General features: G+C 38.1%; 1 protein-coding gene across 2 annotated transcripts in view; it reads right to left on the reverse strand.

Moving 5' to 3' along the window:
- Positions 1-22,930: 22,930 nt before the first annotated feature.
- Positions 22,931-23,561, reverse strand: part of ODAD2 (outer dynein arm docking complex subunit 2) — a 178,349-nt gene continuing 177,718 nt past the window's right edge. For both annotated transcript variants that reach the window (XM_043564861.1, XM_043564862.1), the window contains one exon: positions 22,931-23,396. In XM_043564861.1, the coding sequence (XP_043420796.1) occupies positions 23,283-23,396 (114 nt within the window). In that variant the 3' untranslated portion in view covers positions 22,931-23,282. The remainder of the gene's footprint in view (positions 23,397-23,561) is intronic.

A 23,561-nucleotide genomic window follows, 5' to 3' on the forward strand; every position in this document is an offset into this window, starting at 1 on the left:
TTTGAACATGGGGCCTAATCTAACTTTAGCTATCCATTTTTGTGATTGATGTAGATTTTTGGCAAAAAGATTGCAAATGTTAAAATCTTTCTAACAATTACATATTTTCTCTTTAATATTCTCATGAATCCTTTTTTTTAAAAATTTTTTTTTTCAACGTTTATTTATTTTTGGGACAGAGAGAGACAGAGCATGAACGGGGGAGGGGCAGAGAGAGAGGGAGACACAGAATCGGAAACAGGCTCCAGGCTCCGAGCCATCAGCCCAGAGCCCGACGCGGGGCTCGAACTCACGGACCGCGAGATCGTGACCTGGCTGAAGTCGGACGCTTAACTGACTGCGCCACCCAGGCGCCCCAGGAATCCTTTTTTTTAAAATTACCTAATATGGATGGTCCCTATGTACATCCAGTGTCCAATCAGAGGATCTTGTGTTCCAAAAGTTAAAGAAAAACTAGTTTTCTTCAGAGTTCACACTTTCAAATTCCTTAGAGTTGAGACTCTGTAACTGGGGTCTATGAGGGAACTTACGAGTCTGTGAGTTCACTCACTGAGATGACAGTCACAATTTTGATGACACAGATCTATAGCTTTCAGCAGATACACACAAGCATTCATAACCCCAAATAGATTAAGAGCCTATTACATATTGGATAATAGACATGAAATCAGAGTTTAAAATAACCTAGCTTTATACCATTAAAAGATTAAAACAGCTTAATCCTTGGGGCACCTGAGTGGCTCAGTCATTTAAGCTTCTGACTCTTGGTTTCAGCTCAGGTCCCGATCTCACGGTTTTGTGGGTTGAAGCCCCACATCGGGCTGTGGGCTGAAGGTGCAGAGCCTGCTTGGGAATCTGTCTCCCGCTCTCTGCCCCTCCCCCATTCATGCTGTCTCTGTCTCTCTCAAAATAAATAAATAAACCTAAAAAAAAAAATAAAACAGCTTAATCCTTTTGGAATGACAAAAGCAGAACATCTATTGCAACAGCCCATGGTTTTCAAAACCTTGTTATTTTTCCTCAGTTGTAAAAAGTCTTGCTTGCTCTCTGTGATACTGCAGCCACAGCCTTACAGTGACTGCTTAATGGAGAATATAACTCAAGATTGGAATAAGAGGTTAGTGTTTACTGCATCACTTTCAAAGTCCAGCTGTAAATATACCATAGTTGAGAAGTGGGGCAGTATAATCTCTTCAAGCTTGAAAAAACAGTGAGGCATAGCCAAATACTTTGAACTGTTTGCTTGTTTAAGAAGAAATCTATTTCAAGATTTGATTACCACTAACTCAGACAACTTTTTCATCACTAAGTCCTTTCAATTCCATATCATGTGTTTCAAATTTTGTCTGCATAACTTATTTTTGTTCTACTTTTCTGTCAAAAACAATGTGGAAATCCCAGGTTATATAATTGAGGACTTGGAGAGGCAATATACATCTAGCCAACCAAAATAAAATGAAAGCTATTATCATGAAACATGCTTAGGGAAGTCTATCCTTTTTTCGGTTAAGAGTGCCAACATTTGTGATCTTAGAATGGAGTTAAAGGAAACTAGGTTTTCCTTAATGCAACCATGTGCAAAATCATTCTTTACCGTAACAGATGATCCATAAAAATACTTGTGCATTTTTTAGATACCCATGAGAACAAATCAATTTTAAGTAAAAATAATAATGAATTATTTTTATAATATATCTGGAAGCGGAAATCATTCTGTTCATCTCCCTTATTTGGGTTCATTACCATACCCATTTGACATGTCAAGTGAAAACCTCTCTGCAAACCCTCTCGGTATGTAGAGCAGGTACTGAAGTGCTAATTTCTTTCTTCCTCCTTAGTTGTATCAGGTTGATCATGCAGTTCTTTTCGAGTTACTGTTAGAAGGGAAATGTTGCATGGCTTTGAACTAAGGTCTCTTCTGTCTGTAGATTTTTAAATTCACATGCGGATGTTCTAGGCAGAGGAGGTTACCAATGTGCAGAGTTGTAAGAGTCCATGAGGACATAAGGCAATACTTGGGCAATTTAGATTTCTTCATGGAGGGGCTCAGAGGGGAGTAGGAGACTCTTCGGATAGCCACCTGATAGAATAAGGAAAACATTCCTCTGTGAGGTGGCAGTGCAGAAAGGCTGACCATTACCGAACTGGCTATTGTATAAAATTGCCACAAAAATGCTTAATAAAGAGAAAATGAACAGCATATGGACTCTGGTCCATGAAAACACTCAGGGAAAGAAAGAACAAAGAGCAATCTTTCCAATGTATATGGAAGAAGTAAGATGTTTTCCTAAATTTTTCTATCACTGTCAGCATTTTGGATGGAAATATGCTGTAGGAAAAAGATTAGCTCCAGTTTGCTCAGAAAGAATTTTCCCTGCAAATAATCCTGTGTGTTTTTAATATGTCGGGTTTACATTGCCAATCAGTTCTATTTAGTAATTTTCAATATGATTTCTTTTTAACCCATGAATTATTTAGAAGTGGGTTTTAAAATTTCTGAATTTATCGATTTCTTGGCTCTCTTTAGCTACTGATTGCATTTGTAATTTTATTGCAGTGCTTTTTGTTGAGCTGGGCTTTGCGGTCAAGTATTGATCAGCTTTTGAAAATGTTCAATGTGTGCTTGAAATTAATATGTTTATAAAATATTTATCTGTAGGATCCTATACATATACAGCATACATATATAACACATATATATCAGTTATGTCAGGCTTAATAAGTCTGTGCTCAGATTGTCTCAATTTCTACTTTATTTTGATCTACTTAAACTGTCTTTGAGAAAGGTATGTTAACATTTTTCCACTCTGATCTATAATTGTAAATTGTTACCCACTCCACTGTCCTCTTGCCCCCCTGTTTTTCTGCTTATTTTTTGTTGCATGTATTTTGAGGATGTTTTTAGGTGGATACAGAATCAGAATAATTAGGTCTTCCTGGTGAATTTATCATTAAGTAGCTCTTGATGCTTAATAATGCTTTCCCCCCCCCTTAGATCTGTTTAGTATATATTAGCTTTTCTTTGGTCATTATGTATCTGGTGTTGTGATCATCACTGGTTGTCCAGCCAGAATCCATTTATCCTTCTTCCAATAGAACCTCAGTTTGTTCAGATAGCCACCTCTGTCTCACACAGCTAAGTGTCTCAGGTGAAGGCTTGATTGGTCTAAGGGTGAGTGCGTTCTGTTTTTCAGTTGATTGATTGTAGGGCATGAGATCCAGTGCTGGCCAAAATGAAGTGTGCGGGTAAGTCGGGGGAGGCTTTGGGAAAATTTTCTTCTTCTGAGCAAGAGCCATGGTCTCTTTTTCCCACCTGGATCTTGCTGTTTCTGGTATGGCACCCAGAACTGCTGCTACCATCTTGTTACAAGCCTAAAAACCAACACAGGGATGTAAGAGCAGAGAGATGGAAAGGACCTGGGTCCTTCATGCAACCATTTGGCTAATTCCTTTTTGCATACCCTTTTAATTTTTTTCCCATTTTCCGTATTTATCATTGAAAAATCAAGTACACACTAACTATAGATTTATTATTTAAATACATTCTATAAGAATATAATTATACCTATCATTCCTACATTATTATTTATTATTCTTATTTAAATGTTTTGCTTAATAAATACCTTACTTAGGATTCAGTTTAGCTTACAATGCCCAAGAAAAGCTATTGTTTTAGTTTTTATTTGCAACAGAAGTTAAGCATTTCTGCAATTTCTGTGTAAGGTAGTGCACACACATTACCAGATTTGCAGATGGAAGATTTCCAACTGTTTTTCCTAGGTAGAAATGTAAGGAAATAAAAATTGATATGGCATTATTAACGTACTTTAATATATATGTACATATGACTTTAGGGTGTAATGTGGATGTCTCCCAAATGAATTGATGGCTTTATTATCTACTGCTTAAAGATGTAACAATACTACAGGGACTCCACAAACTGTGGCAGGTTTGTGGCAGGTTAATCTGAAATTATAGTAAAATCTCAAGATTTACTCTATGGGGTTTAACGTAAAATCAGAGAGATATGTGTGCAAAAATATTATATGTGAATTTGAAGCATTTAATTGAAGAAACAATTTTATGGAAACATAAATGAGAAAACCTATCTATCATTTTTCTGTCACCCATCTATCATCTATTATTCAGTGAAAAAAAATAGAAAAACCCACAGACGTTTCATGCTATTTGATGTGGGTCTTGAGGCTTCAAAAGAAGAACAGTATGAAAAAGAATGAGGACATGGCTCAGTTTCTCTCTCTGTCTTCTTACCATGTCAGCAATATTCTTCTTGTGTTATTTTAGTTGAACTGCTATTACTTCTATGCTAATAATTTCTATATTCTTAGCTCTGGCCTCAAGCTCTAATTTTAGAATTATAAATTATAATTTAAATTTCCACCTGAAAGTTTCGTTTTCATCTTAAAATAAAAACATCTAAAATACGACTGATCATGTTATTCCACAGCTAAGATCATCTACCCACATTCTAAATCTCTTCATCTTAGCACTATTTTCTCATTCCTGGAACTGAAAAATTAAGATTCGCTTTTGGTTCTCTCTCAATATGATCACTCTTATCCAGTTAAACACTGAGGTTTTTGAATGTGTCCTAGAAATATTTCTTGAAATGTTGCTGCCTTTCTTCAGCTCCCTAGAATACCTCTTTATTCACTATAAACTTAATGCAGTTGCTTCAAATATGGTCAAATACACGGTCCATTTCTGTTGCAATGCGATTTACATATCACTATCAAATTTATCTTCTGGAATCTGTTTAATTTTACTTATGCCTTTTTAACGAGTCAGTAACTTATCCACAAAATAACTATTTGTGTAATTATGTTCCTTTTTTTCTGAAGTGGTGTCCTTTTAATTTTTATGCATCACTTTTCTTTTAGTGCCTCATATCACCTGAATAAAGTTGAATTGCTTCAGACCTGAACGCAGGTTTGTTTGTATTTTTTTTTAAACTTCTGAAGAGGTACATTCATCCATTTACATTCGTTTAATAATATATTTGCTTGTCTGTCACCTTATTTTGCTGTTTTCAATTTCTTTATGATTTCTTTTGCTTTTTAGTCTTTTCTTATATGCACTTGGTTTTACTTTTTTCCTTATAGTTTTTGGAAATTATAATCTTTTTCTCATTCTGCAAGCAGGTGTCTTTAAAAATTAGAAAAATTCGTGATGTTCAATGCCAGTTTTGTAAAAGCAAAGATTGATGCAATTAAATGGTAGCAAGAATGAAATAAATCATTATACATACAAATACCGAGATGTTTATAAGCAATTGAAGTGGCAATATTGACATTCACCTGGAAAAAAATTTTAAGACATAGTAATAAAAAGCATTTACAAAACTCTATGTACAGTTGACCTTCCGTGACTTCCTATAGTTTGTTCCTATTCCTATTATATTTAGCAGAAATTCTATTACATTTCTGTTCTATTTAGCAGATATTCTATTACATTTCTGGCATGTAAATGCCACTTTTCCTGGTTTCCACAGCTAGCTCGTTGGCCGGAGTGATGGTATAAGAATTAGGGTGTCTAATTTACATTTACTGTGACTCCTTTTTTTCCTTTAATGTTGTTTCATTCATTCATTCCTTCAATAAATATTAATGACTACCTACTAAATGCCAGGTATTTAAGTCTAACTGTAGGGCTAAATAATTAAGCTTAACTGAAGATTACATAATCTATAAACCAAAAACAAAAGGAAGAGGCTGGAAGATAGAGAGTTTAGTAATAAAAGCACAATAGGGTAGCTTGACTATGAATGAATGGGAAAGTCTCTCATTCATGCATATGCTGTGTTCCGACTGAGTCAGAAGGGTAGTAATCCGAAGAGAGTGCAAGGAAAGTTAGAGATTAATAAATCTGAAGTTATTTTTTTATTAAAAATTTTTAAATGTTTATTTATTTTTGAGAGAGAGAGAGAGAGAGAGAGAGAGAGAGAGAGAGAGAGTTTGAATGGGGGAGGGGCAGAGCGAGAGGGAGACACAGAATCAGAAGCAGGCTCCAGCTCTGAGCTGTCAGCACAGAGCCTGATGTGGGGCTCAAACTCAGGAACCAGAGATCAAGACCTGAGCTGAAGTTGGATGCTTAAGCGACTGAGCCACCCACGCACCCCTGAAGTTATTTTTAAGGTGTGAATCTTACTCTGTGACTTACCAGGAAAATCCTGGTAAGAGCCAAAATTACTGTTAATTTAAGAATAAATGTATCACACATATTTTTATTTTTTGTTTCCCATTTTTATTTAAATTCTAGTTAGTTAATATATAGTGTAGTAATGGTTTCAGGAGTATAATTCATCACTTACATATACATACTTATGTATACATACACTTACATACCCAGTGCTCATCACAACAAGTTCCCTCCTTAATATCCATCACACATCACTTAATACCCAGCTCACTTCATAATAAAGCTGAAAACATTTTCAATACAAACAGTTGTCCTGTCTGTAATTATCATCTAAATAAATTCTATTTTCATTTCAATGAAATGTAAGGCATGTTCCCACGCACAAGAACGTTTGGCTCTTTGGAAGACCCTTTGTGAGAGATGGGATTCATACCCCCACACGTTTAGTGGCACAATTACTGAAAAGTAGATGGCTTTATGTCACTCATTACACTTTCTAATACACAGAACCGTTGCTTGCCTTTAAGGCAGAAGTGGGAGAGATCCAAGCTAAGGTTTACCCCCTGAGAGTGTTCTCTAACCTGCCATGGTTTGTTACATGATGGCCTTCTTACTATTTGTCTATGTATTCACCCAAACCAGAGCAGACTAGTAAAGGACAGTTTATTCCTGCTACCGTCCTATTGTCTGCACTACCTGAGGCAGGCATTTCACTGGCTCCCTCCACTGCACACCTCTCCACTGAGTACTAGCTATGTGGGTTGGGTGAGACGGAGCCCCCGTGTTGTTGTCTCCATAGGACCCAAGGAAATCATCATAAATCCATCCCCTTAACTTAGTTCCTCAGGGATGGATACACTTAGGCCTAAGGCAATCTATGTTGTCATTGCCTGAGTCAGTTAAATCAGCAGGAAGCCCAGTTTGCTCAGTGGCTTAAGAAAGTGAAACTCCTCTGAACAGAGCAGTGTGAAGATGTGATGTTTGGAATTGCTGCAGCTGTTTTGCCACCATGAGGGAACCCAGCTGAATAAAGCCAACATACTAGAGGGGACAGCCAACATAATTTCACACGGTAAAATTCAAACCTTAATGAAAGTTTACTCAAAGATCACTCTACCTTTGGACTTTTGGTTATATGGACCAATAAATTCCCTTTATTTTGAATGCCATTTTGAGTTAGGGTTTCTGCTATGCAACTAACTGCATCTTAATCGGTGCTTATTGTGGTGCCAGGCAACAGGCTTGCAGAGAAATGTATGAAATCCAGGGCTGGTTATTTAGCCAAATGGAAACAGTCAATAATACCTTGTTTTTTATGACTGCAGCTGATTAACTGCTTCCTGATGTCTTTTGTGTCTACCCTATGTTGTATTATCTTTCTCACTTTTGATGTGGTCCCTACACATTTGTGCCCCTTCTTTTTGTTCATCCTTGGTGATCTGGCTGGACGTCTTTCCTTGGTTCTCCAAATTGCCTTTCAGAACTTTGCACAGTTCTGCTTTGCCAATTTGGCAAGCTGTTCCCTATCCTGCACTTCCCATATAGTTTGTTCACCTGCCAAAATTGTTTGTTTAAAGAGCATCCAGCTCTTCTGGACTCCTTTCTTCCCATCAGGTCGTGCTTGCTTTTTTTCTTTCTTTCTTCTTTTCTTTCTTTCTTTTTTTTTTTTTTTTGCCAGTGCCCTACACTTGCTGAAATTTGCTTTCCCAGAACTGATTATTTTTCCCTCATCAGCTTCTTTCCTTTTCCTTAGGAAAGGAATTTTTTTTTATTACTTTTACAGAAGTTTCAATTCTCTTTTAGGTCTTTATTGACTCTGCCCTTATTGAAAATTGAATTAAAAAAAGATTTTTGCCTTCTGATGCATTTTGTAACAAGTAATTATCTCCAGTGTATTTTTAAATCTATTTCACAGTTTTCGGTTGACCCATTTTCTATAGCAAATATCAGGGAAGTTAGAAACCTGTGTGATCACCATATTGGAGTGTTAGGATTCTTGTCCTCATATAATACTGTAAGGAGTAAAGTAAAGCAGATGTAAATGTGTGTTTATATTGTTTGCTTATCTCAAAGTCACTCTAGTAACACATTTTGAACATTAAAAATTAAGTTATTACCATAATCTCAGGAGCCAAAAGAATGACTTTTACTTTTTTACACATCTCCTGTGCCCCCCACTCCATACACACACTCGCACACTGACATTATTTCCATGTGTTCTTGAGAAGAAGGTTTAAGAGGTGGCTGCAGAGTTGTTCTGAGAGGAGAGAAATGCCTTTTTAGAAACAATGTAAGGATCATTTTGATTGTGGAAAGATAGTCTTTAGGATTTTTCCTGGATGGATCCAGAGTGAGGCAAATAATTCAGAGAGAAGTAAGAAGTTGCAAATTATCTGCTGAAATAGCTATAATTATTCCTCACCCCACCCTTAGCCCGCCATTTGCATTCGTCTTTGCAGTGTGACTTTGTAGCTCAGTCTTTCAAGTGGGGACCGGTGACTTGCTTTGAATGTAGCAGAAGAGACAGTGTTCCAGTTGTTCCTAGGGTTCAAAAAGCCTTGTGTACATCTGCTTGTTCTCTTGGAACCCAGCCCAACCTCCATGTGAATAAACACTGGCTGGCTTACTGGAGGATGAGTGACTGCATGGGAGATTCAAGTCGGGACATTCATCCCAGCAGAGCTCCTGGACACGTGAGAGCCCGCCTACTAAAAGCAAAGCTAACCTGCCTCTGACAGCAGATGCGTGAGGGTGCCCAGCTGAGTCTAGTCCAAATTGCTGAACAGTTACACAATCACTACTAAATAAAGGGTTGTTTGGAATGGTTTGTTAAACAACAGAAGCCAATTGATACAGAAACATTTAAATCTCTGAGGATAGTGTCATGGGAGGAGTGCTGGGAATGGGGGCAGGCTATGGGAAAGGAAAATGGGTGGTGAGGAAAAAAGAGCCCAACAGGGCAGGTGATGTCAGTGAGAGGTTTGATTATGAGAGTGGCCGGGAGAGAGAGCTGAGGTTGGTAGTACACAGTAAGCTTTCTTTAGTCCTGCTCTAACCCCGGAATCTTCCACAAATGACTCCTACTCATGTTTTCCTTGGACGACTGGTATTTTTCAGAATCAAAGAAAAGGGGTTGTGTTTCCTATCTGCGATCACAAGGGTATGAAGGGAGGAAGGAAAGGGGAGTAGCTGCCAGAAGTAAGACTTGAGTGAACTGAACATCTAGAGGAAGCAAGCAATGATGAGGGTCAGGTGGTAGCTTGGAAAGACACGTCCCACCCAAGAATTCCTGGAAATACGGGAAGTGTTGGTTTTGTTTTGCTCTATGTAGGTTCAAGCCAATTTTTTCTCAGTCTTAGTGCATAGGGTCACCCCCCCAAAACCAGAGAACTTTCAGCCACAAGGAGGTGAAATCACCAGGTTATACATCGTTTCTATCTACCATACACAATGTGTCTTTTCATTTGTTTCGAAAGTGTAAGGTGGATGCCGAAAACATTGTATGGCACACCAGTTCAGCTCTGGCATCAGGAAGAAGTACTTTTCATTGCTTCACTGCTAATTTTTCTTTTAATACATGTGGAATCAAAAGAGAAATCAGCTCATCAACCCCTGTAAAAAGCCAGGCAACGGCAAAGCAAGTGTGAAGTGAAAACTGAATGCTTAGACGTATTTGGGGTAAAGGGAACATCGCAGGCAAGATGTAGAAGCAGGACAGTCCAGGATATTTGGGGAAGAGAAACAGTTTAGTTTGGCTGATGATAGTGGACAATTGTTTGAAATACCATATGATGTATTTTTCCTCCCTATTATTTCCAGAGTCGGTTTTTTAAATTTGTTTGTTTGGTTAGTTGGTTGTTTTGAAAACCCTGAAGCTTTCCCTCCGTTAAATGAAGAAGCTGAAGATAATTTTTTTTTTTTTTATGTGGAAAGGGAGACTTAACACTACCCAGAACAAAGCCCTTGCTTAGCTTTGAGTTTCAAACTAGATTTTGAAAATAAAGTCTGTGGAGAAATAAATAAGGTGGCCCCCAAAATGAGACTTTCAAATGCTCTGAAGTGCTAGAAAATCAAGAGTGGTAGCCTTTGGGGGAACAGTGACCGGGAAGGGGTGTGAAAGGGACTTCTAGTGATGTCCATTCATTGATCTGTGTGGTCTTCATCTTCTATGGATGTGTTTGCTGTGAGAATATTCATTGAGCTATGCACTGATATTTGTATAAATAAATAACTGAATGAATAATCAATAGAACAAACTAGACTTTGAAGTAGTAGAAGAATATTTTCTCAAACCTCTTAGAGCAGAGTTTTTAAAGAACCAAAGTTTGGAGAGTTGGCCTCAGAGAAGGATGAAGGATACCATTAGAGAAAGTACCTGCTATACAGAGGACAGCAAACCCCTCTACTTTGGGAGGGATGTCTGGTAAATGCAAGAAAAGAGAAAGGAGTTGCCTGAGAGTGCTTGAACCACTTGGGAGTTTGAGGGAAATAAAAAATATTGAGAGCCTGGGTAGGGGCAAGGCTTGGAGAGGATCCAGTGTCAGCAAAGCACCCTGGAGGGAGATGTCCCAGCACATCTGGCTGGGGTAGACGTCTAAGCTGGTGAGCTCAGACATCCTCAAGAGTTCCCCCTTATAGCTGTATGGTCCTGGGAAAGTCACCAGCTCCTCCCCAGCCCTCTGGGAGGGCCCAGAAGCTGCAGAGATGGGGGGGGGGGGGCTCTTGACTAGGGTCCATAGAGGACTCCAGGCATCAGCACAGGTTCCAGGACAACACCTGAAACTCCAGCCACATGCCCGCAGCCACCACCACTGACACAAGATGCCCAGTGACCATGAGAATCCAAACTGTCATGGGTGACAGGGGAGGCAGGCTGGTGATGAGACAAACAGGGCAACATAACTTACCTGGAGGCTCCTCCCTGCATCCCAGGAATCCCCCCTGCCTGCAAGGTGCCAATGAAGGAAGGAGGTGAGAAAGTGGAGAACACTCAAGAAGGGGGCACATCCTGAAAAACGTAGGCATTAATCCAAAGGAGCTATTCTAAATCAAGGGAGGCTAGACACTTTTAATTAGAAAAGTCGTTTTTCAACCATTAGTGGAAAGACATGTAAAAATTAAAGGATGTTACAGACATTTTTGCACATTTGAGTCAACATAGATGATTGTTTTTTGGACCAGAGTACATATAGAATATATTTGAAGGAGAACAGTGGGAGAGAAGACTGGGGAGGTAGGCTGAAATTAGAACACTGAAGTATTCTTTAAGGGAAGGGAAATCAAAGACATTGATGTCAATTTTCCTGATCTCTCAACAGAAGGGCCAGGACCACATCTGATAATCTAAGAGTAAATTGAAGGTTTTCTCCTGGAGGACATTATGCTAAGTGAAATAAGTGAGTCACAGAAGAACAAATACTGAATGATTCCACTTCGATGAGATTTTCTATTACTCTTCTAAAATAGTCAAATTCATAGAAGCAGAAAAACCAATAGTAGTTGCCAGGGGCTGGGGCTGGGAGGAAATGGGAAGATGGTCATTGGGTGTAAAGTTTCATGAGTAAGTTCTAGAAATCTGCTGTACAACATACGGCCCATAGTTAACAATATTGTAACGCACAACTCAAATTTGTTAAGATGGTAGGTTTCATGTTAAGTGCTCTTACTATACACACACACCACAAGGAAACTTTGGAAGGTGTTGGATAGGTTTGTTATCTTGATTGTAGCACTGGTATCACACAGGTCCAAACTCATCACATTGTACACATGGATTATTTGCAGTTATTTGTATTTTAATTAAAAGTCAATAAAGCTGTTTTTTTTTTTTTTAAAGAATAAATTGAGAGTTTTCCAATGCTCATAAGTAATTCCTCATTCCTTCTTTGGCACATCAGTCCTCTGCCTAAAGAGCATAAATAGACATATTCTTTCTCCAGGCAATTATTAACAACATTATCCAAAAATGAAAATCTCACACAGCACCATCCAGGGAAAGTCTGTCTGAGCTCCGCGGGGCTCACAAGCAGAATCTGTGGAACTGAGAAGATGGACCACAAGTCTTGGCTAGAGCACATCAGTCTCTCACATTTCTCTGATGCATTCACAACACTCATAGGCAGAGAAGGAAAAAAGACTGTCCTTTTACACCTTCAAGTTTGTTGTTTTAGCTCATAATTAGTTCAGATTAAGAGAATAACCCAAATAAATCGACCTCAGAGATTACAATGTGTTAGCTTGTCTTCTGTTTTATTTATATATATATTTTTAATGCTTATTTATTTTGAAGAGAGAAAGAGTCAGAGCATGACTAGGGGAGGGGCAGAGAGGGAGACACAGAATCCAAAGCAGGCTCCAGGCTCTGAGCTGTCAGCACAGAGCCCGACGCGAGGCTCGAACCCATGAACTGTGAGATCATGACCTGAGCCGAAGTCGGTCACTCAACTGACTAAGGCACTCAGGCGCCCTACTTGTCTTTTGTTTTAAATCAACATCCGCAGCTGTTTGTTCTTCAAACAAGGCAGTAGAACTAAGATGCAACCTTAATGTTATACACCTTGCAAGTGAAGGTTGGAAACAACCACCACAGCTTTAAGAAGTGATACATTTCCTTCAAGGCAAAACCTGGGTCTAACTGTGAGATCCTCCGGATGTGTGCACAGCACTCAAGCAAGACGAGGGTCGGGTGGTGGTACCGTCTCTCTGCAGTGGAGAGGTATAAAGCAGGAGGGAAAAGTGTGCAAAATCAGATAGCAGCATATGTAAGCAGTCAGGAAACCAGTCTTCTGTCTTTACAGGCCTCTTTGTATGTAAGTTTGGTTTGCGTCCACCATGCAAATTGCAAGAATTCTGACGGTCCCGGCACAAACCTTTCCAGGGCCTTCAGCCTCCTTTTCTCTCTCAAAGTAAAGTACTGTACACAGTAGTTGCAGAAAAGTCACCATTGCCCCTTAGCACAACCTAAACATCACACAGTGGAACTTAGGAGAGCTATGCTAATTTTTTTAGGCCATTTTGGTACTATTAGTGGCACAGTTGCAAGACCTTACTATTTTTCCAAAAGTAGGACCATACCTTCTTAAATGCTTAATTTGCACTCACTGAATCACACACGGGGAGAACTTGGCTCATTCCAAATTTAAAATATACTGGAACCTACTGAAGCAGCCTGAGGGGATTCTTTGTCTATGAGTCAGTGACTGTGAAGCTGGTGGAATGCTTATGGAACAGAGTTCCTTCTAGAGAGACTGTGTGAGTGTATCTCAAGTCCACTGACTTTACTGGTAAGGTTGCCCCAAACCACCTCCTTTAGTATAGATTTGGTTAGGTTTTAAAAATAACTGTACCCAATTCAGCAATTCCACTCCTGTGTATATACCCAAAAGAACTCAGAGCAAGGAACTGAATAGATATTTGTACAGCCATGTTCATAGCAGTGTTATTTACAATAGCCAAACAATGGAAACAACCCCGAGTGCCCATTAGTGGGTGAACAGATAAACAAAATGTGGTCTATAAATAAAGTGGAAATTCTGATACGTGCTACAACATGGATAAACCTTGAACACAGAAGCCCAAATACTGTATGACTCCACTCACATGAGGTTCCTAGAGTGGTCAGATTCAGAGACACAAAGGAGAATGGTGATTCCCAGGGCTGGGGAAGGGAGGAGAATGGGGAATTACTGTTTAATGGATACAGAGTTTCAGTTTAGGATTCTGCAGAAGGATGGTGGTGATGCTACACAACAATGTGAACGAACTTAATGACACTAAACTGTACATAGAAAAATGGATAAACTGGTAAATTTTAGGTTATGTGTATTTTACCACAATAAAAAACATTTAAATATAATTATACCCAAGGGGCGCCTGGATGGCTCAGTCGGTTAAGCATCTGACTCTTGATTTCAGTTCAGGTCATGATCCCATGGTTTGTGGGTTTGAGCCCCATGCTGGGCTCCACACTATGGGGAGCCTTCTTGGGATTCTCTCTCTCCCACTCTCTGCCCCTCCCACCTCTCAAAATAAATAGATAAACTTTATTTTAAAAAAGAAAAAAGTAATTGTACCCAAAATATAATGCTGACTACAGCCTTCTAGATGAATTGCACCAAAATTCATACAGATTTGAATTTAAAGAGTCATCATGCCAATAGAAAGAGCATGCCTCTGAGAGATCAGGAGGGAAAAAAAGCACTCAGACAAGATGGCTGATGGTCTGGCATAACTCAAAGAAATAATGAAAGTTCATGTAAATTAAAGCAACAATACTGATAAAAGAAACCCCTTAACCTAACCAAGTGGATAGACTAAAACTCATCCAACATGGCACCCCTTGGCTATATAATGACTAGTGAGCCCTTGAATTGTGGCTGGTCTGAACTGAATTGTGCTATAAGTATAAAACACACATCAACTTCAAAGATTTAGTGAAAAATAAAATGTATCTCAATAATTTTTATATTGATTAAATGTTTAAATAATATTTTGGATGCTTTGGGTTAAACATATTAAAATTAATTTCATCTGTTTTCTTTTAACATTTTTTAATAGAGATACCAGAAATTTTATTTTACTTATGTTTATGTATTTGTTACTTTTTAAAAACTTTTAAAAAATAGGTATTTGTTAAAAAAATTTTTGTTTATTATTTATTTTGTTTATTTTTGAGAGAGAGAGAGAGAGAGAGAGACAGTGTGAGTGGGGGAGGGGCAGAGAGAGAAGGAGAGAGAATCCCAAGCAGGCTTCACAGTCAGTGCAGAGCCCAATGCAGGGCTCAAAATCACGAAACTGCAAGATTATGACCTGAGCTGAAACCAAGAGTTAGATGCTTAACTGACTGAGCCATCCAGGTGTCCCTGTATTTATTACCTTTTTAAATGTTTATAAGTAATAATCTCTACACCCAATACGGGGCTGGAACAAATGACCTGGAGATCAAGAGTTGCAGACTCTTCTGACTGAGCCAGCCAGGTGTCCCTGTATTTGTTACTTTTTTATTGAGATATAATTGACATACATTTATTAGTTTCAGGTCTGCACCATGATGATCCATATTCATATATATTGTGCAATGATCACCTCAGTAAGTCTTCTTAACATCCATCACCATACATAGTTACAAAAATTCTTTTCTTATGATAATTTTAAGATGTTCTCTTGTAGCAACTTTCAAATATACAATACAGTAGTTTTAACTATAGTCCCTATGTTGTACAGTCCCTATGTTGTACTTATTTATTTTATAAATGGAAGTTTGTGCCTTTTGACTCCCTTTATCCATTTTATCCACCCCTTCCCTCTGTTTCTGGGAACCACCAATCTGGTCTCTGTATCTGTGAACTTGGGTTTTTGTTTTGTTGTTTAGAGCCCACATATAAGTGAGAACATAAAGTATTTGTCTTTCTCCATCTGTCTTGCTTCACTTAGCATAATGGCCTCAAGGTCCATCCATATTGTCACATATGGCAAGATTTCATTGTTGTTGTTGTTGTTGTTGTTTATGACTGAATAGTACACACAGACACACACACACACCATTTTCTTTATCCATTCATCCATCAGTGGACAACTTAAGTTGGTTCCATATCTTGGCTATTATAAATAATGCTGAAATGAACATGGGGGTGTGTATATCTTTTTGAATTGGTGTTCTTGTTTTCTTGAGATAAACACCAAGAGGTGTTAGTTCTAATTTTTAGAACCACCGAAGCATGTGCACCAATTTATATTTCCACCAAACAGCACATAAGGTTTCCCTTTACATTCTCACCAATATGTTGTCTTTTTGATATTAACCATTCTGACAGGTGTAAGCTGATATCTCATTGTGGTTTTGATTTGCATTTGCCTGATAGTCATGTTGAGCAGAATAATAAAAAATACACAGTTGCTTGCCTTTTTTTCCGATGGGACAGCACTATTCTGGGGGCACTTCATAGTATAACAGAATAGAGAGAGAGTTCATTTCATGATCGTGGATCATGTTACTTTTAAGGCTTTGTCAGTTCTGCCATTTTTTTCTTAATATTTTCTTCTGATACTTGTTCCTTTCTATTCCTATTCCCTAGTCTTGGCCCCCTGCAGCTTTAAACTAGATCCTATATAACAAATGATTATTGGTTTCATTTCCTCTCCTATAATCTATTCACTGTACCCCTACCGATTAACTTTTAGGAAACCTTTGTGTAGATTTTTTTTCCTATGCTCAAAACCCAATGATTACAGTCTGGGGAGTTTGTAGATTCTGGTTTTCCCAGAGATTCCGAATCAGTAGGTGGGGTGGGGCCCAGACTTTGCATTTTAACAGGTACCCCAGACTGTCTTACACAGGAGGTCCGAGGAACAATGATATGTAGGACTAAGCTCAGATTCCTCAAAGTAATTTTCAAGGCTGTTTTTACCTTCATAATCTGGTTAGTCCAATCTGTCTGAGGGAGAATGGGAAGCAACCATTACCTAGAGAACGTCTGGAAGAAAACAGGCTTCTGTCCTGGGAAGCTTTGATACGTGCTTTACTGAGGCCAGTGATTTGGTCCTAAAGATGTTTCCAGCGCTGCTATTCCATGACCCTACACTTACCATTATGATTATCTACAACTTCAGAGTAATTTTTCCAAGCTTCTGTCTGAATTTGAGGAAGTCAATCTCTTCAGTACTGCACTTTATAGTGCTGATATCATAACATGAATCTACATAGACCAAGATAGTTTTGACATGTGCCCTTTTACACAAATTGTTCTCTTTGGTTTTCTATTGAGTAGCTCCAGGCATCTTTAGGGATACAAATATCAGGATTTAATCAAATAAGCTCTCATTCCAATAGATAAAGATTATGGTGCTGCAGACTTGTGAACCATATCTAGTTCAGAGAATCATTTTGAGTTTTCTGCATGTTTGCTGTTGCTGACTGTGTCTCATAAAAATTCGTATGTTGAAGCCCTAATCTCCAGTCTCAAAATTTGGAGACAGCCTTTTAAGGAGGTAATTAAGGTTAAGTGAGGTCATAAGGGTGGGGTCTAATCCCACTGGACTAGCGTCCTTATAAGACGAGGAAGAAACACAGAGACTGGTCTCTCTTTGCATGCACACAGAGGAAAGGCCATATGAGGACACACAGAAAGAAGGCATCTGTCTGAAAGCCAGAAAGGCCTCATCAGAAACCAACCTGCTGGCAGCTTGATCTTGGACTTCTAGCCTCTAGAACTGTGAGAAAATAAATGTCTGATGTTTAAGCCACTCAGTCTGTGGTGTTCTGTTACGGCAGCCCTAGCAGACTGATACAATAGCCAATATTTAAAATTTGGGAGGTTGCCTGTAAAAATCTGAATTTCTTTGGAGAAGTTGTAAGATTGGCAACATCTGGCTAGAGATGAGGACTAATTTGTCTGCATTCTCTAGTTTTCCAGTCTCTAAGAATCCCTTTCTCTCCCAGACATGAAGACTAAAGGTCAGTGACCAATTGTGTTACTATTACTTTATTTTTTATTATTTTTTTTTAAAAATCCAGTATAATTAACATACAGAGTTTCATTACTTTCAGGTGTACAATATAGTGATCCAACACTTCCATACATTACCTGGTGCTCATCATGACAAGTGCATTCCTTAATCCCATCACCTATTTCCCCCATTCACTCACCCACCTCATGCCAATATTATTTTAAAAACAACAACATATCTAGCTCATTCTGCTCATTTATGTTACTTGCCTAGCCCTTGTGAACACTTAGCTTTATAATCACTAATGTAACATATCTACTGACAAAGGTCAGTTTTCTTTCCAGTAATGCAAAAGGATTTCCATTTAACTACCCACACTCTCTCTGAACTTCATTTTTGATATATGGTCATTCTCTGTAAGCAACCCAACCAGCTATAGATTCTTCAAGCTTCTATGAACCATACTGATATCACTAAAATACCTTTCAATCATTAAAATAAATTGGGACATAAATCTAAAATAATGACAAATCTTAACTCTGAACATCATGAGCCAATTATGTAATTTGCAAAGGATGACTTTTTATCAACTAATAAATCAGGGTGGCATGAACTGGCAGAAGAAAATCTCCCTTTGGTCTTGACAGATGCAAATAAAGAATAAATTACTTTTACTTGAAAACTTGAAAATAATGGGTTGGGAGTATAAGGATTCCATATGTTACATGATTTCAAGTCAGCCATGACAGTTGTGCATCGAAACCATTGAAATACTAACTTTACATCTTGCATTTATAGAAATTAAAGCATAAACCATTTTAAGAGGCAGAATATGTAATAACCATTTGTCAGAGAAAGCAGGAACAGAAACTGGAGACACAGAGATTTGAGTGGAGAGAGAAAAGGAAACCAATTACTGAAAGGCAAGAAAATTTAATCTAAAATTTGAGCATAAAAGAATAGCGCACAAAAGGGAAGACCTTTTGTAAATACAGATAGTCTACTGTATTTACTTATTGGTGGGCACAATTTTTTTTTTTAAAGTTTATTTATTTTTGGGACAGAGAGAGACAGAGCATGAACGGGGGAGGGGCAGAGAGAGAGGGAGACACAGAATCGGAAACAGGCTCCAGGCTCCGAGTCATCAGCCCAGAGCCTGACGCGGGGCTCGAACTCACGGACCGCGAGATCGTGACCTGGCTGAAGTCGGACGCTTAACCGACTGCGCCACCCAGGCGCCCCGGGCACAATTTTGTTGGGACTGTGTTTCTATTAGATTTATTCAGGCAAAATATATTAGTAAATCACAGTATTGTTCATCTTAGGTATCTATAATGAAGTAGACATCTGAATGGGTCAAAATCATTCTTTTCAAAACAACATTTTATGAAGCAATCTATCAATGACCTTTTGAGTTACTTCATTTGTTGGCTTCCTATGTGCTTGGGACTAGAATTCATTTGCTTAGTTTACAGAAACCAAATAACAAAATGTTCATAACTTACTACGGGCCACCCCAGCATGTATCAGTTATACTGTACTGTTGGTTAGGTATAGTTGAAAGCTATTGCAAATGTTCATTTTGAAGATTATAAATATTTCAATAGTGGTTTAGATGTTGAAGCTACAATTCTTTTTTTGTCAAAACAACAACAACAATCCTGCTCATTTATTTTATCTATGGATTGTGTATACCATTTGTTAACCGAGGACCTCTCTTTTAAAGTTAGTATTAGGAAGAATGTCTGCCTTAGAAGTTTCCAAATAACAAAAAAGTAAAATTCATTGGTAGTGTCTTTAGGGAAAAAAGTCATTCATGTTCATCGTGAACAGATTAGAAAACACAAATGAGCAAAGAGAAAACAAAAATCATTCGTATTGCACCATTCAGATATAATCATTTGTTTTATCACAGTTTGGTGTATTTAAGTTGTGTCTTCTTCTGTTGTGACTAGCTGCATGTATATAATTTTCTAAAAATGTGCTCACACTGTATATACTGCTTCAGAACCTGCTTTCCAATTTAACAATATTTTACAAAAGGCTTTCTATGTCATTAACTAGCATTCTATAACATGTTTTCATTGTATTGCTAGGCCATCATTGAATTAACCAAAGTTTTTCCTAACATTTGTACCATTGAAAACAATGATGTGGTGAATACTCTTGTAGAATAACTGTTGGGCACAATCCCAAAGGCACACAAAGTTATGATGCTTTTGGTGTGCATTGCCAAATTTCCCTGGCAGTATGATTGTGCCCATTTAGATAGACCCTAGTATGATACAAGATTATCTGAGATTATCAGTACAATTCTGTACTTACTGTATCATATCGTATTGTATTTTTTTAAGTAGGCTTCACACCCAGCACAGAGCCCAGTGTAGGGGCTTGAACTCATGACTCTGAGATTAAGACCTGAGCTGTATCACTTGGGGTGCCTGGGTGGCTCAGTCAGTTAAGCGTCCGACTTCAACTCAGGTCCTGATCTCGTGGTCTGTGAGTTCGAGCCCCGTGTCGGGCTCTGGGCCGACAGCTCAGAGCCTGGAGCCTGCTTCAGATTCTGTGTCTCCCTCTCTCTCTGCCCCTCCCCCGTTCATGCTCTGTCTCTCTCTGTCTCAAAAATAAATAAACATTAAAAAAAAAATTAAAAAAAAAAAAAAAGACCTGAGCTGGGATTGAGTCAGACATTTAACCGACTGAGCCTCCCAGGTGCCCCTCTTCTGTATTTTAAATGAGATCACAAGTAGGAAGTACTTAATACAGTCCTCGACATATTAGTATTATGTACGATTTGGTTCTCTTTCTGCTCCAGTCTCACTGAGGGACAGAATTCTACTTTCTACATTTGAGTACATGAGAAAGTGGTTTTTTGGGGGGCATTTAGTGCATATGAGGCAGGGAGGTTCTTAAGTGGGTTTCCTTATTGTTTTCACCAAATTATAGGAATAAACATAGCCTATTTCATTCCCAAGTCTTCTGTGGGATGAGATTAAACATCTTGAGTTAACCTGGACTGTGAAATGATCTTTTAAACCTAATCCCATTAGGTAAAAGAAAAAGAAGAGATTTATTCAACCATCTCAGTTGTCTGCTTATCAACAACTGAGATTCTCATTTTCCTAAATGGAAATAAACTTTCTGAGTATTTTGGATCTAGTGTCTCAATTCCATGCAAATGCCTTAGAGAGTATCAAAGTAACAGGATTTACAGTGCCACCCCCTAAGAAAACCAACCTTCTGTTAACTGTCAGAACCTAGGAAAGTTTGAAAAAGAAACAAGTTATTTCTAATGCAAGTGATCCTGAGAGTAGCGAAAGAGCATTCACTAGGGACAGCAGACTGATCATGGCAGGGATTTCTAGAAGGAAGCCCTGCAAACCATAGACAGTGGGAGATCAAAGAGTATCTACTTAAAATTCCTTCCACCTTAAACTCCTTTCAAACAGAAACAGCTGGCTATCACCAAGAGTATATTGGATTCCCAGGATGTCCTGGGAAAGAATAAAACCTAAAAAAAAAAAAAAAGAAAAAAAGAAAAAGAAAAAAAAAAAAAAGAACTGTTGCTGAAAACTTATAAGGAATTAATGTTGCCAGCTTTAAATAGCAGAAAATAAATACAACACAAAAAACACTTACCAAAAACTAATGAAAAAAAAAAAACACGAGTGCCATTGCAGCATGTAGTGGCAAAGAAATGGTGTGACTGTCCCCATGTTTGTTCTCTGATAGCTGTGAGCACTTTCACTCTCTTTGACATTTTCCTAGTAAGATCAGAGTTTTCTGTTATGACATTTCATACATACGCATACATACACAGAGTCAAAAACTGACCCTTAAATTCAGCTTCTCATTTGTAGTACCCAAGGATACCAACTTTCAGGAGTTTAAGAATTTAAAAAAATTCTTAGGAACATACAAGATGATTTTCATGTTAATTTCCTTTATCTGTTTCCAAGTGCTTAGCTTCTTTAAAAATGCTTAGCTTCTTCATTTTTTAAAATGGCACTGTTGCTTTTCTTTTATGTATTTATTAACCATAAAACATGAAAACCTCCAGCTTTCTTCTATCAAGCATAGCATAAAGGAACAATCCTTCTTTACCATCACTCATCCAACATTTTTTGTGTTGCAATTGTTTACCTGGTACTTCCCTTCACTCCTAGGACCCACTAAATCCAAGAATAACTTGAAATCCTAAGGCAGTGGTGAAAGCTTCCTTTAGTAAAAATGGGATAATGTTATTTGTTTTCTATAGCTGTCATAATCCATGATTTCTAGAGGTATTTTGAATGTTTGTGAAGCACAGCCCAATGGCAACTTTAACACTAGAAGCATGTTGATAGTTGAAGAATTTACACTTTTATTTAAATTCAGTTCTTAGTTGGCATCATTAATAGCACTGCCTTGTTCCTATTATCTTCTTTTATAACCTCCTCTGAAAAGCAGGGAAGATGAGCTGGTGTTTTAAAAACCTCAAAATTCTCAGAAACTTCTTTTTACCGGAGAATCTATCACTAGTATAATTTTTCATCCTGTACAGGCTTTTCATTTCATACAAATTATTTGCATTTAATTCAATTAGGTTTATGATCTTCTCCCAATTATGATGAACATAGATAGTACTTAATACTTTTTTAATAAAACAGTCTAGCCTGCTCTTCAAAGAATTAACTGACATTGCCGGTTTATGGAGCTGGTGCATACAAAGCTATTTTCCTGGCTAGTATGAGATGCTTGGGACAGTTAGTTCCCAAACATTTCAGCACACCAAGGTTACTTATGCGATTCTTTTAAGTGACCTCTCATGTTTCCACAACCTGATAAAATGCTATTAATCCTTTGTGGCCACCTTTTAAAAAAAGTACTTCGTGTGCTACAAATGAGTTCAGAAATTTCAAGCTATTTATGTGAAGTAACAGTATCCTTACAGCAGCGTAAATTAATTCTTCAATAAAAGTGTTGGTCAGTCCTGTGAGGGAAATAAAACGTATAATTGTTTATGCTTTGTAAGCCCCAAAGTAAAAATCCTGCTCATTGCTTATGTTTCTGTGATTTGCATTATCTGGTATGGTGACAGTTACACATGATCTTCTCTGATGTTTGATCGTATTTAGGAGAAATCTGGAATGACCTCAGGATGCTCTCTCAGGTCCTGCTGCTCAAATCTAAATTCTGTTTAATAACAGTTCGTGAAATCACCACGTCTCCCTAGAGCTCTCGCGTGGGTTGCAAGTGATCAAACAGACAACACCATAATGACGGGGCAGTAAGATAGGTTTAACAGAAAGGGAATTCTAAAGACATGCAGGAATGAGTGTGAAACTGCACACCAGGAAGGCCATACCTTTTATTAAAATCATCACAAATACAAAAGTCTCACTGAAATAGGTTTATGTACCGTATACATATATTCTCCAATTCCTGGAAAATTATCACGAACTTATTGGCTTTACATTTCATTACATGGCATATCCCTAAAATGTTAAATAGAACAAAAATATCTATGCAGTTTTTGGATGGAGAGCACCCTTTGCTATTTTTAATTCCTGTCTTTTCATCCAGACATTTATCTGTTTGTAAAGGATTTGCTAATAAATGTTCTAGGCTTCCTGGCCATGGGACTGCTATGTTCTCTGTCATGTAAAATTTGGTAGCTTATAATGTTTGTTCACATTTCAAATGTATCTTGCCTTTTCTGTAGCAAGAGCCAGTCTGCGGATGTTGGATATACAACCAGCTGCGGCTTCCTGGAGGTCCTGGTCAGTGGATCCAACCATATCCAGCAGAAGCTGTCACATGTAAAAGAGAAGGAGGGATCATCAGGGAAATACAAATCAAAACCACACTCAGATGTCACCTCACACCAGTCAGAGTGGCCAAAATGAACAAATCAGGAGACTATAGATGCTGGAGAGGATGTGGAGAAATGGGAACCCTCTTGCACTGTTGGTGGG

Source organism: Prionailurus bengalensis, chromosome B4 (genome assembly GCF_016509475.1).
Source record: "Prionailurus bengalensis isolate Pbe53 chromosome B4, Fcat_Pben_1.1_paternal_pri, whole genome shotgun sequence".
NCBI lineage: Eukaryota > Metazoa > Chordata > Mammalia > Carnivora > Felidae > Prionailurus > Prionailurus bengalensis.